The 13763-nt window shown below is 43.1% G+C and overlaps 3 protein-coding genes across 7 annotated transcripts in view; 1 reads left to right on the forward strand and 2 right to left on the reverse strand.

Moving 5' to 3' along the window:
* The window catches only part of LOC122405480 (ABC transporter G family member 20), a 63680-nt gene extending 60132 nt beyond the window's left edge, over positions 1-3548 (forward strand). For 2 of the 3 annotated variants that reach the window (XM_043410267.1, XM_043410268.1), the window contains exons 10-15: positions 73-280; positions 356-533; positions 931-1117; positions 1190-1455; positions 2033-2119; positions 2254-3548. In XM_043410267.1, the coding sequence (XP_043266202.1) occupies positions 73-280; positions 356-533; positions 931-1117; positions 1190-1455; positions 2033-2119; positions 2254-2468 (1141 nt within the window). In that variant the 3' untranslated portion in view covers positions 2469-3548. The remainder of the gene's footprint in view (positions 1-72; positions 281-355; positions 534-930; positions 1118-1189; positions 1456-2032; positions 2120-2253) is intronic. The other variant, XM_043410269.1, reaches the window with a different exon arrangement.
* Positions 3549-3588: 40 nt separating this feature from the next.
* LOC122405484 (retinol-binding protein pinta-like) lies at positions 3589-6317 on the reverse strand. The gene is made up of 5 exons (XM_043410273.1): positions 5956-6317; positions 5702-5861; positions 4966-5071; positions 4308-4677; positions 3589-3814 (listed from the first exon to the last, which is right to left on the reverse strand). Exons 1-5 carry the CDS (start codon positions 6107-6109, stop codon positions 3735-3737), a joined length of 870 nt encoding a protein of 289 aa, XP_043266208.1. The 5' UTR covers positions 6110-6317; the 3' UTR covers positions 3589-3734.
* Positions 6318-10316: 3999 nt separating this feature from the next.
* The window catches only part of LOC122405482 (E3 ubiquitin-protein ligase RMND5A), a 33161-nt gene continuing 29714 nt past the window's right edge, over positions 10317-13763 (reverse strand). For 2 of the 3 annotated variants that reach the window (XR_006259774.1, XR_006259772.1), the window contains 2 exons: positions 10843-10996; positions 10317-10655 (listed from right to left, as the gene is read on the reverse strand). The gene's annotated coding sequence lies outside the window, so the exon portion shown is untranslated. The remainder of the gene's footprint in view (positions 10656-10842; positions 10997-13763) is intronic. The other variant, XR_006259773.1, reaches the window with a different exon arrangement.

The following is a 13763-nucleotide window of genomic DNA, read 5'->3' on the forward strand; positions in this document are numbered from 1 at the left end:
GCAGTTCGTGCCCTTACCTTGTAAGAGGAAACCGGAATGAGAATAACGAACCGCTTGGTCTTCTATCCACAGAGTGATGCTGTTCATTTTCGCGCTTCCGGTAATGCAAGTGATCCTGTTTTGCCTGGCAATCGGCAGAGATCCAACGGGATTGAAACTGGCGATAGTGAACCACGAAATGTTCTACGAGAACATGTCCTGTCCGATATCGAAGGACTGCGACTTCACGCACCTGAGTTGTCGATATCTGAAATTTTTGGACAACGAAACGATGATCAAGGTAAAGTTTCTGAGACAAATTGGTCCATGTTATATCGTTTGAACGGAATCGTTGAGAACTAAATTTGCCTTTCAGGTGTATTATCCGGATCCTGACACGGCGATGGACGCCGTGCGGAAAGGAGACGCATGGGGAACGTTGTATTTCACCGAGAACTTCACGGACGCTCTGGTCGCGAGAATGGTGCTAGGAAGGGACGCCAACGACGAGACTTTGGAGCAGAGCGAAATCAGAGTCTGGCTGGACATGTCCAGTGAGTGTAATTTACGACGACAGTACACGTTTCTAACGCCACGCGATAAGACAACTCGCTACTACGAGCACTGTACCCGCACGCGGTTGGAAGACGACTGCAAAGATGGCCGCCCTACGGCAGTGCCCGCGATTGATGCGCGCGCTTGCCAATCATGACCGGGTGCCCAAATTTCGTCTTTCGCGCATCTCTGTACGAGGGAATGAACACTGTCTCGTATACTAACTTAATTTCTTTTACCCCCTTATGTGTACTTAATAGTTGATTCGTCTCTATGTAAATTTGTGTTAATAATCCCATAGGGGGTTATAGCATAATAAATAAATAAATATCACTACGTAAAGCGTCGATTTCACGAGTTTCATATTTTAACTCTGCAATGCTTTCGTCTTTACAGATCAGCAGATCGGTCTGATGCTAGCTAGAAATCTTCAGTATTCGTACAGAGACTTTGCCAAAGACCTTTTGTCAGCCTGCGACCAAAACACGAAACTGGCCGACGTCCCGATCCAGTTCAAGGATCCAGTTTACGGCACCAACGAGCCCAGTTTCACCGACTTCGTGGCACCGGGAGTAATCTTGACGTGAGTGTAGAACAAGGTATCCCTAGTTTGTTGGTTTGCTCGTACGTAAGAGGGAACGTTTCGATTCTTCAGGATCGTGTTCTTCTTGGCGGTGGCCCTGACCTCGTCCGTTCTGATCATCGAAAGGATGGAGGGTCTGCTGGACAGAAGCTGGGTGGCGGGCGTCACGCCCGGCGAAATCCTCTTCTCTCACGTGATCACCCAGTTCGTCGTCATGTGCGGTCAAACCGCACTGGTGCTAGTCTTCATGATCCTCGTGTTCGGCGTCGAATGCAAGGGAGAAATCGGCTGGGTGATCGTGCTGACGATCCTTCAAGGTCTCTGCGGCATGTGCTTCGGTGAGTTCGCGGTTTAAAGTCAACGTCGATGCGTTGCTCTTCGTAACACGTTGCGCAAGCAAAGCCAGCCATTATTTATTTATTTAATAAAGGTGAAAAGCCCCCTTAGAACACGCATAATTTTTACGCGAGTCAGGTAAGCAAAGTAAGGGGAAAATGTTAAAAAAGTTTAAATACTAAATTAATTATAATCCGTTCTCGTTTCTTCGCCGAACGAAAGCGAGTTTACGGGCCAGGTAATTGCTGGCAGCTGCGTTCGGTAAAAAACTGGATCCGCCACTTTAAAATCGAGCACGGTCCTTGCGCAACTTATCCCTCGATACCTGTCGACGCAACACCGTTTTTGGCTTTACGAATTTTCATAAAACTTTTAACGCGTTTATTGCCACGGTGGTCACCGGTGACCGACACTTTTAACAACGTGTTGCAATATTGTTTACAATGGAAGGGTCCTAATACTCGCAAATAACTTTAATTCGGAATATTGTGAAATAATAAATTTTTCTCGCAAGCGCTCGACTACAATTTCAACGAACGTTGAGGGCATCTTTGTACGTGGATTTCTTTCTGTTTTCAGGGTTCGTGATTTCAGCGATCTGTGAACTCGAAAGAAACGCTATCCAGCTCGCTCTAGGCAGCTTCTACCCCACGCTTCTATTGAGCGGTACGTATAGAAAAAATCGGATTCGAATTATTAAATGTCAAACGGCAAAAGTGAAAGTAGCGCACGCATTCTTGATTTACGCTCCGGTGAAAGATGCTCGAAATAAAAGTGTACGGTAAACGTTGATTTTGCAGGCGTGATCTGGCCGGTGGAAGGTATGCCGACGGTTCTGCGATACATATCCCAGGGTCTACCTTTAACAATGGCCACAACGTCGCTGCGTTCGATGCTCACCCGCGGTTGGAGCATCGTGGAGCCGGACGTCTACAACGGGTTCATCTCGACCATCGTCTGGATAGTCCTGTTCCTCACGATAAGTATAATGGTGCTAAAGTTCAAGCGCGGATAGAAGAGGCGGGGCGTAGCCGTTCGAACCGCCGCAAAGAACGTGAGATCCGATCAGGGTCGGCCACCGGGATGGAAAACTCGAAGCAACGAGGATAAACGCTTCGACGACGACCTCCTCGACAGTGCGTGGACCGTCTGGACACGTGACGCCCCTGCGCGCGCTCGCCTAACAGTGCCCTCTTGCGTGGAAGAATGGAAACGCGCGAATGGTTGCAAGAGCTGTGCCCGATCCTCAGGGATCATTTTCTTCTTCTTTTTCTTTCTTTTCTTTCTTTTTAGTTCAAAGTCTGTAATATAACGAGTATCCTCGGGGATGGATTTTATTACCATGGATAGCCATTTTACGTGACAAGTACCCGTCGTCTTGTTCGGAGTTCTTTGTCCGCGGTTAAGCAAGGAATCTGTCGTTACCGATCGAGATTCACCCATTCCCGACCGTTTTGTGTACATTTTTATCCGACGTGCGTGTTAATCGCGTAACGGGACGAACGAGAGACGTTCGTACTTGTATCCCGGTACAATGTGCTCTGGTAAACACGTCCCGAATGTAAATGGGATCGAGAGTAGTATGTTGTTAAGTTAAAGAGTAGTGGATTAGACGTAAGACAGTCTCGCTTGCCCATGACTCGAGTGTAACGTTGTATATTTAAATTTTAACGATCGCAAATAAGATGGGTAAACACGACACGCGGTGCAATTTTTTTTTTTTCTTTATTTAGCAAGATATGTATATTAAACGTGGAAACGAATTCCACCCAATTGTAAACTACACGTTGCGGGGAAATTTGAGAGGATCAAGTTTCCAAATACGATTCAAACGTTGTCACGCGTGCGTTGTACAATACGATTCTAGAACGCGTAAATGTACTATATTGTACTATATAAACGATCGTAGCCGTTGTGTTTTATACGCTATCGATGTGTTTTCGCGTTGCTCGCGCTCGAAAAATCATTCGAAATTGTACGATATTTTTACTTTATATTTCCTAGTTGAATTTTCTCCCTCGACCTCTTGATACAAAAGAAATAAAGCTGTAAAGGATATATTGAGAGGATAGTTATACATATAAGAAAAACAAAAAAAAAAAAAAAAAAAAATACAGAAACAGTGTACATTTCTATTTTCCTTGTAATTTTCTTGTATAAAAAAAAACTTTGACAAAAAAACGTACAAAATATTTCGACGCCCATCGCGTACCAGTTCGTCGCGAGTGCTCGAACAACTGCATATGCAATTGCTCGTTATCGCAAATTAGAATCAATCTAGTTACTTAATCAATGTCAATTTGTACTTTTCCTCCTCGGCGAACCACTCACTGTTCTCCTCCACCGCCCGCTTCCAATACTCTGTAAGCCAATCAAACCTACGGAATTAATTATCCGTCCGTGTACATCTATCGAGGCAGTCACCTTTGTCTCCTTCGTTTAGTACGAGTACAAAGAAATTCTCTAAGAAATATACAGAATGTTTGGCCATCAAAAAATTGGCCTGGGGAAAAATTTTAATGGGAGATTCCAGAGACCAAAATAAGACGAAAATCAAGAATAGTGATTTGTTGATGAAGGCTTTGTTAAAAAGTTATTAACGTTTAAAGTTGCTAGTGGTTCTCACTCACAAAACTGTAACGTCGATAAGTCGGTAAGTAGAATTCCTCGTACCGACTGAGAACCACCAACAGCTGTTCGGAGATTGTCGTTCTACAGGGGCAACTTTAAACGTTAATAACTTGTTAACGAAGCCTCGGTCAACAAATTGCTATTCTTCATTTTCGTCTTATTTTGGTCTCTAGAATCCCCCATTAAAATTTTCCCAGGGTTGGCCTCTGTACAGAAGACGTACCGCTCAATTCCTTCAGAGTGCCATTGGTGCCGCCATATTCCTCCGGCAGAATGTCGATCGGCAGAGTTTCGTACAGTTTCAATTTACCGCGAGAGTGAATGTGCACCCTCTGCTTCAGCTTGGCGTTCATGAAGCTCCTGAAGATGTTGAGCACGGTGTTTATCAGCCTGTGAGCGTTGATGAAGTCTAACGAGTAAATTCTGACGGGATAGCAGCCTTGCCACGCGTGGACCAAATTCTTAATCACGCTCGGCGGCAATTGGAGCACGTGCTCGTAGCTCATCCCGGCGATGTCCAAAATGGCCGTTATACCGTGAATGGTGACCGACTCGTGGTCCCTCAACGCCAAATCCAACACCATCAACGACGCCTGGCGCAAAACATGCAAGCCTCTTAATTACTCACGGAGGATACCGGAAGTGTGCTTCGAGGGATTCCCCGGTATCCTCCCAAATCGTACGGAAGGGTCACCGTGGGGTTTTTAGTAGGTAACCAACGAGGTGAAAATTTTCCCCACAAAAAAAAAAAGAACTTAATTATTTTTGCTATCCTATTATAATATCTATTAACAATTAGTCTCGAGAGGAGCACGTTTTCTTTTGTTGAATATATGGAAAATAATCGCGGAACGCCCCTTTGGATTCGATCGTCTTCTTACCTTCAGCATGTCGGCCATTTTGTGTTTCGAGGGGGTGTGCACGGCGGCGCGTATTATCACGACCATTCTTCCCTCGTTATCTAGCTTCCTCAAAGGTACGAATACCCTGAAAATCGTACGCAGAAAGCAGAAATTCCCTATGAAGACGTAACCCAGACCTAACCTGACTTTATATATTTTTTTTTGTATCAACAGGACCCAGACCTAACTCACATCCTCTTCGACCAGGTTAACCCCTTAATTTCCAACTGTGCGTGCCAAAAGCGACACCTAGGTTTGGCCTGTGAGACGCCATTGTAAGCTAAGGGGTTAACGTATCGATATATCGCGATATCGATGTATTTCGAGTATCGTCAACGTGATCGAGTAATGAAATATTTCGAAATCGAACGATGTATTTGTAAATATATTTGAATATGAGGATACTTATGTTTTTAATTGTTGATGAAAGAACAGTTAATAAAATTGTTTCATGAATCAACACAATGGAAGTCGTAAAACGTTCTCGACGTCGCGTTGAAACCAAAGCAATATCAATGTCCATTTATTTTGAATGGAGTCGAAACTTATCGGACGCTGATACGCTATCGGCGTCAACGTGATCTCGTACCCCCGGGAAAGTGTCCAAATCCGAAACGTGACCGCGAATCCAAGTCACAGATAACGATACATGCAATTGTTCAGTCGAGGTTGGCGCACGCAATTCGACGCACGTAAATTGAAATACTGTTATTACCCGATATCAAAGAGTTCTTGCAACTGCGGCAGAAATGGATCCCTGTTGCTGTACCATTCCGGCAGGTTTGACCTCTGTTTATAATAATTTCGTAGCTTGCACTTTGCTTTCTCTACGTTGAACTTGCTGGCTCGCAGAAAACGCAGAATAGAGAAGTCGTCTGTGAAAACAAGATCTTTGTTCAAGGAGTCTTTGTTCCAGGAGCAAAAATAAAGGGAAACGAAAGAGACGGAAGTTGGTCGAACGACAAATACCGATAGGCGCGCGTAGATCATCGTTCTCCATAATGTATTCTCGAAGTTCGGCAATTTTAACGGGTCTAATGTCGTCGGTTTCGTTCAAATGCGCCGCCATGTACGCCTTCTCTTCCGCGGAGAGCAAACACACGTATTCCTCTGACGCTGACATCGCTCGATGCAACTGGTCGCTTCCGGTCACTTGTTACCCGTTAATGGAAATACCAAAGAACGATTTTTCCTACGCGATTCTTTTCACATTTGATTCGAGTTGTTTTAAGACGATATTAAAAAAAAAAAACTGGGATAAAATGAAGACCACTGGTTTCGCGAACCGCTGACACCGAACGTCGGTAGGGATCTAAGAGATCTACGACGCACGTACCGACTACCGATTGGAGACATCTACTGGAGCGTCCAGGAAGTCTACTTCGTGCAATGAACTTTGATCACGGACGAAAGTTAGGATAGGGTACGAAAGTTCGTGCACAAACGAGGTGTACGAGTAGATCTTTCACCCAGTGTTTCTTTACGACTCGTTTTTATGGGGTCACGAACCCCCATTACCATTTTCGTGTCATTTGCAACGTTACCGACAGATTAAAAAATGAATTTTAATTTGTTCCAATTATGATGCACTACAGCTGTCTGCTCATCAATACTAATTCAGTAAATAGTTTGTCAACTGACCCGCCACCCATGAGAAGAGGGCGCTAAAAGCAGCTCTCAATTTTCAGGTCGGTATGGCAGTCAGATTGGGCCAGGAAGGTCCATAAGGTGAAAGGTCAATTTGTATACAATGTCTGTGCTAAAATCATCTCCGAATTGTGAGATTGGTATGGCAGTAAGATTAGGCTAGAAAAGTCCATAAGGTGAAAGGTCAATTCGTATACCTCGTCTGTGATCCAACTATCGAATTTGATAAAATTACCAAAACATAGAAAAGTGTTTGTTCCCTCACACGGGAAACAGCAGGTGTTTAATCAAGAAGTCGCCAACTATTTTAACACTTTACCGACCGGTACCGATTGACCCCAGATTATATATCTACTTTTTCTTGAACTTATAGGAATGTTAACACATTACCGACCTATAGCCTATTAATCGACTTTTTTACCGGCCAACACTTACCGACCGATAGCGTATTAATCAACTTTTTTACCGACCAACGCTTACCGACCGATAGCCGATTAATCAACCGCTACCGGTCGGTAAAGTGTTAAATGAAACTTTGAGGACAGTGGTTACTATATCGTTCTCTTTAATTAAATCTAGTGATATTTTTTATTTTCATGACAACCGATTGATAAGCTACCGGTCGGTAATGCGTTAGTCGGTAAAAAGTCGATTAATAGACTACCGGTCGGTAAAGTGTTAACAAATAAAACTCGGGACATGAAATACCAAAAGAAATTTGAGAAACACTATTCCAGACTCTTTTTCCTATTTCACTGTCAAATCCAACCTTATTGATTCAGAATAAAATTAAACTCTAACGCTGTCAATTGTGAGAGTTGAAACTAAATGTGGCGAGAGTTACGATTTAATAAAAACGCAATAATTTTCGTCTTCTTAGGAAGTGCAAGGGGAGAAAGACGTTGACCGACGCAAAGTTGGCTCGTGCGGGGAATACGCGAAAGGAAGCTGAGTAGCAGAGAAAAAGGATTTCGATGTAATTCACCGCTCCGGATGGGCATCGATTTTCTTTCCCGAGCGCGTTCCATTTTCTTTTTGGTCTTTCGTCCGGTCTCCGAGCCAAACATTTTGGTTACGTTCGTTACGGGATATTGGGCGAGGACGAAAATAAATTACAGGTCTCGATCGTCGATCGACCCTCGCGTATTGACAAAATGCCCAGGCTCGCTGCGACAGGATAAAAGGGAGATTGTCTACGATCGACCAAAATAGTTGGGAACGACTATAGTCGCGAGACAGCGTTTTTTCGCGAGCATTGGCTCGAAGATGGAAAACCACGTTCACGTTCGACGAGGGCAATTCTCCCGATCAGAGTCGGCCATCTTGTCGCGGGGCCGTTTACTTTGCTCGTTATCAGCTCGAGGCTGCATCCGTGGAACGCTATTGGCCTCCCTATCGATGATCACGTCCGGGCGTTTTGGTCCTCGTCTTTTACGGATATTCGAAATTTTCTGGTAGAATTTATACAGGGTGTTCCGATATTCAACGAGACAAATACATAAAAAAATCGTTCGAATTTCAATCGATGAAAGCTTCTTGGAAGAAACTTATGGGCGTTTCTATCTATTGCAAGTCACGTGTCCCCCGGATTATTCGGAGATTCTGAGTCGAGTGAGTTTTTCTGTAATCTCTTAGTCGTTCTCTCTCGAATCCCTAGTGTCGTTTCTCTTTTGGAAGATTCGGACAGTCGACACAGCGAATTCTCTCAAAGTGTCTTTAGGGTTCGTGACGATATAAGAGGGAATCGATTTGGAACGTTCCAAAACGTAAATACAATAATTCGTATCACGCGTATTTCTTATATTTATGCATATTAAGTGCATTCTGTATATTATTAATAGAAAACGTCCCAAATGGGAACACTAAATGGTACCAGGTCTGGTGAAAACGCAAATATTTGGAAAAAATTTTAATGAGGGATTCTAGATGCCAAAATAAGACGAAAATCAAGAATATCAATTTCTCGGCTGAGATTTCGTTAAAAAGTTATTAATGTTTAAAGTTCCGCTCGTACGGAATTTTTTTCTCGAAAATGCGCAAGATTTCGGGGGTATGTCTATTCACCAAAAGTTATTGTAATTGACCCCCGCAATCGAAAATAATTTTTCCAAAACAATTCGAAATTTTTTTTTCCGTCGAAAAATTTCAAAACTTCTCGAATTTTTTTCTAGAAAGTGTGTAGGATTTCGGGGGTATGTGTAATGACTAAAAATGATTGTAATCAACTCCCGCAACCGAAAATAATTTTTTTGGAACGATTTGAAAAAATTTTTTTTTGCCGAAAATTTAGGCATCTTTTGAATTTTTTTCTCGAAACTGCGTAGGATATCGGGGTTATATCTATTCACCAAAAATGATTGCTATTGATCCTTGCAACTGAAAATAATTTTTTCAGAACGATTTGAATCTTTTCAATTTCGCTGAAAAATTTCAGCAGCTACCCCCTGTCGATTTTTCTTAAAAATTTGTTTTCCATTTTTAATAAATTTGTTTAACGCTCTACAGAAAAGTTGTCTAATAGTTTTTTGTAGGTACCCATGGCCTCCGCTTCAGGAAAAAATTTCAATGAGATACCTGTATTATTGTAGGAGTTATGGCTGTTTGAAAATTGAACCAGTTTTAGGGGGGTTTTTCTCAATTTACGGTGTCAAGGAACAACTTTTTCAATATTGTTAGAATTTCTACACATTCTCCACTAAAATACGCGTTGTTTGCGCTTTGAAACATTAAAATCCTCCAATCCGTTCAGAAGTTATGACATTTTAAACATACGCATGCAATTTCAGGGGAATCAGACATTGATCAGACATTGTATTCTCGGTAAAGAATTTTTTTCTCGAAAGTGCCTAGGATTTCGAGGGTATGTCTAATGACCAAAAATGATTATAATCGACCTCCGCAACCGAAAATATTTTTTTTAGAACAATTTGAAAAATTTTTTCTCACCGAAAAATTCCAGCACCTGCACGATTTTTTTTCTCGAAAATGGATAGGAATTCGAGGGTATGTCTAATGACCAAAAATGATTGCAACTGACCCCCGCAGCCGAAAATAATTTTTCCAGAACGATTTGAAATGTTTGAATTTAATTGTTAATAATTTTTGAATGAAGCCTCCATCAACAAATATTCTTGATTTTCGTCTTGTTTTAACCTCTATAGAATTGCTCATGTAAATTTTTCTCAGGGGTGGCCGAACACCCTGTATAATCGCTACTGACCGACCATACACGGAACGAAACCGTGGAAAAGAAGATGGCGAGTCGTGGGAGGAGGAGGAGAGCTGGTAAGTGGCCGATGCCACTGGAGGCAATCTTCCCCTTCGCGATCCATCCGTACCTCCTCGAATTAATTACACGGAAGATGGGTATACCGTGATGGAGGAGTGTCTGCCGTGGACAGGTCAGGATCCTTCCTCTCCCTCTATCCCGTTGATGGATATTTTTCACGGTTTTTCTCCACCCTCGATACCTTCGTTCCCGACGATCGCCGCGAGAGAACCTTCGATTCCCGCGCAAGAATCGATTTAACCCTTTTACCACGGACGATTTTGATGCAAAACGCGAAAAGGCAACGCAGACGCCTATTGGCGCTTTTGGTATTATAGTTACAGAGTTAAGATCGACGCGACCACTCGATCCAAACATTTTTCATTCGTTGGTCGCGAATAAAATTCGGCCTGGGTGTGGTCCTGCGGTTGCTTATGGTCCCCATCGAGCTCCATTTGCCAGAGGATTCTACAGGTGTTCCTGAATTTCGAGGCGAGACCTGCAACGTGAATTGGAGAATCGACGAAACGGTCCGCGTTAGCAACAAGTTGCACCTCGTGCGTTTTCCCTAGAGTTTCCTAATATCAACAAGTGAACCGGCTTCCTGCCTGGAATTTCTATATCGCTTTCTCGTTCGACTCCACAGGTGGTAAGTAACGGTTCGATTCGCGGCCGTATCTCCAGCTTCGGACCAGCTGTTAATTATGCTAGCCAAGATTCGATTTCGAGAAACAAATACCCTCGAAATTATTCCCTAGAAAGTAAGCAATTAGAGAGCTCCGATTTTGAGACAACCCGGTGCAGACGAAAATTAGTAAACTTTGCAATCTAACGTGGCTAAAAATTGTACGTTTAAATAAAGATCGGATTGCAGACCAAGTTTAGACGCTATTTACGTAGATTACAAGTTTGATCGTGGGTTCAAAGTGGATTTTACTCACCCCTGGTGCCGAACGTGGATCCTGGTGGACGAAACGGACTTGGTCGAAGACTGGTGCTTCCCGTTCGGCCTTGGTTCGTCGATCGATAGCGTTTCCTCGACATTTACGCGGGCAATGGAAGAGGCTGGGAACGACGACAGACTCGGCTCCGTTTCTGGAACGTGATAAAAGGCGGTTTAATAAAGCCCCGCTCCTAGTCCGCGCGTCGAGAATTCTTGGAGAGTTTCGCGTTCCCTCTGACCTCGAAACGCGCTACCCCCCTCGTCCGGTATCTCTCATTCTTCCGCGGCTATCCCTCGTGTCGTAATCTTAATGGCGTTCGCTCGACGAATACCGCTTCTACGCCCCCATACTGGTTATCCAACTACCCCCGCTCGTCGAATCCATCCCGAAAGAACTTTCGCGATCTTCACTTTTGGACCTCTGACGGCCAACACCCTGTTAGCAACGGCTTATTTTTAACCTCGAGGACAATTAGCTCGACGATATTTCGTTTTCAAACGATTTATGATAGGGACTTAAGAGGGATGGTTGCAAGGACACAATCCAGATGCCCATCGATGGCTGGGTTAGGTCTGGGTTAGGTCTTGGTTAGGTCTAGAAGAAGGCCGCGGAAAGAGAAAGAGAGAGTAGAGGAGATCCTCATCGCAGAGGAAGAGTTGGAAGGGGCAGATGGAGGGGGAGGAACAGGCCGGTGGCGCCTCCCGACCCCTGAGCATCCTGCTCACTTGCGTTGGGTGAGCGAGAGCGCCTTCATCCCCATCTTCGATGACGCGGCATTGGGCCTCATCGGGGATGGCGATCATCGCGGATCGCGGGCTGCCCAAGTTATGGGGGCTTGGGTAGCTGTTGCACATAAGCGATCAGGGAAGGGGGCGAAGCACGAGTGGTCCGTGCGACACCTGTTAGAGAGAAGAGTGGGTAGATCCCGAGATGGGCAAGAGCATTGGCGTGAAGGGGCACTGGATGGATCGACAGTTCCCAGAGCTCTCCTCTATACGTCCAAGGAAGGCCACCGCGGAGGTTTTAGTGGATAAGAATCCCACACTATCCTGGCATCCCAAAGCCAGGGTGTCTTTTTGAAGATTTCCTCCGCGTTAACAAAAAAAAAGGTCTTGGTTAGGTCTGGGTTAGGTAGGATTGCTTGTCGAAAGTAAACGTAGGTATGTTAGAAAAAGGCAAGCGACCCGACACGTTGCCTTTCTTTAAAGAATAGGAACTCTGTTCCTTGAGGATCTGGGGAAGGCAAGGGTGCCTTCTGGTAAGAACACTAAGCTTGACCTCTTGACACTTACCCCAGAACCAGCACTGAGTAGAGTTGTTCTTGCAACCCGAAACCCCCCATTTTCCCACGACGACACATGCTCTGAAAGGGGGGAAGGATTCGTGGGTGGCGAAACAGTGGAAGCATCGTAGCGTAAAAAGGGGGCGAGGAGTAGACTGGAAGAATTGAAAGGAAAATACGATAACCTCTGGATAAGAGATAAGATTCTCTGGTCTAACCCTTGAGCGAACTCTCGATGTTAATTTTTACCAAATTGGTAAATGGAAATCAACTTTGAAGCATTTAAAAAACAATGAACTAACGGAGGATTTGACGATTTCGAGAGTTTTATTGTTGTCGCAAATACGCGATGGAACCACCAAGGAAGATATAAACAAAATTCAGACTTCCACTATATTTAATATTTGATTGTCTTTATAATCAATTTGGATTTATTAAGCGGACTCTCGATCTCGACTGGATTATTTTACTCGATGTTAATTTTTACCAAATTGGTTAATGGAAATCAACCTTAAAGGGTTAGACCACTGTAAAAACCTGAGATAAAGCGGTTTTTTTTTTTGATGGATGGAAGAGTAAGAAGATAATAATAATCAAGAATGTTATTAATCATGTCGTTAAGTGTTAAAAAAAAATATGTTTATTACAAAATAGTGCAAAATGATGATGCTTTTGAATTTGAGTGTAATTGAAAAAAATAAAAAATTTTCTCTTAATCTACATGAGTATAGCTAGAGAAATACATAGGGGATCTTCGATAAATTAATTTTTACAATATTTAGTGACAAATGATTGCTCCTTTTTTTGTACAAAATTGAATTTTCTACTTCAAATGCTCGCCAATCACACAAAAATTAATGTTTCAAAAATCCCCTAAGTATTTCTCTAGCTATACTCATGTAGATTAAGAGAAAATTTTTTGTTCTTTTCCAGATACAAATTTGCGTCAGTTGCACTGTGTGTTTTTTCCCAACGTCGTCATTTTGCACTATTTTTAACGACTTACTAATCTTCTTGAATATTATTATCCTCTTACTTTTTCCATCCATCAAAAAAAAAGCGCTTTATTTCAGGTTTTTACAGTCTCACGGTCTTACCCCTTAAAGGGTTTAAAAAATAATGGAGTATTACATAAATTATCAAATAATTACATCGACATATATCGAACAATTTTTAAACATGGAACAATCCACTGGAGGGTTAAATGAAAATTGCAACGAACGAAAGGTAAAGGACTAGCCCCCTCGATATTCTCCGTATCGTCGAGGGTGCTTGAATGAAACCATCTCGAGTACTATTGCACGCAAGGACGTTCTCTCTTGGGTCATTTTCTACGGTTCAGAGGATTGATAATTCCGAGTCACGGCCTTTGGTAAACGCGTGGCTGCCACGGGGTAGATAACAATGCTTCCAAGATCTTCGGATCATTCTGGTTACAGGCCAACAGCCTCCGTGCGATCATCGTTCTTACGCCAGGCCAACATTCGCTGTTTCCATAAGATTCCTGCAAAATTAACTACGATCTTTTCGGAGGATTTTTTATTTGCCTGGAAATTCAGTGGAAAAACAAGCTGAGAGCTGGTTCCATGAGTTCAAATCTTTTTATGTATGGTTATAACACTTTTGAACGAAATTG

Source organism: Colletes gigas, unplaced genomic scaffold (assembly GCF_013123115.1).
Source record: "Colletes gigas isolate AHSC1104 unplaced genomic scaffold, ASM1312311v1 Colletes_gigas_Sc00004, whole genome shotgun sequence".
NCBI lineage: Eukaryota > Metazoa > Arthropoda > Insecta > Hymenoptera > Colletidae > Colletes > Colletes gigas.

Excerpts from the sequence above, each read along its gene's own strand:
- LOC122405484 (XM_043410273.1), bottom strand. The coding sequence starts at position 6,109 with ATGTCAGCGTCAGAGGAATACGTGTGTTTGCTCTCCGCGGAAGAGAAG. Across the intron at positions 5,862-5,955 it reads TGATCTACGCGCGCCTATCG|ACGACTTCTCTATTCTGCGT; the intron begins GTATTTGTCGTT and ends TTGTTTTCACAG. Across the intron at positions 3,815-4,307 it reads CACTCTGAAGGAATTGAGCG|AGTATTGGAAGCGGGCGGTG; the intron begins GTACGTCTTCTG and ends ATTGGCTTACAG.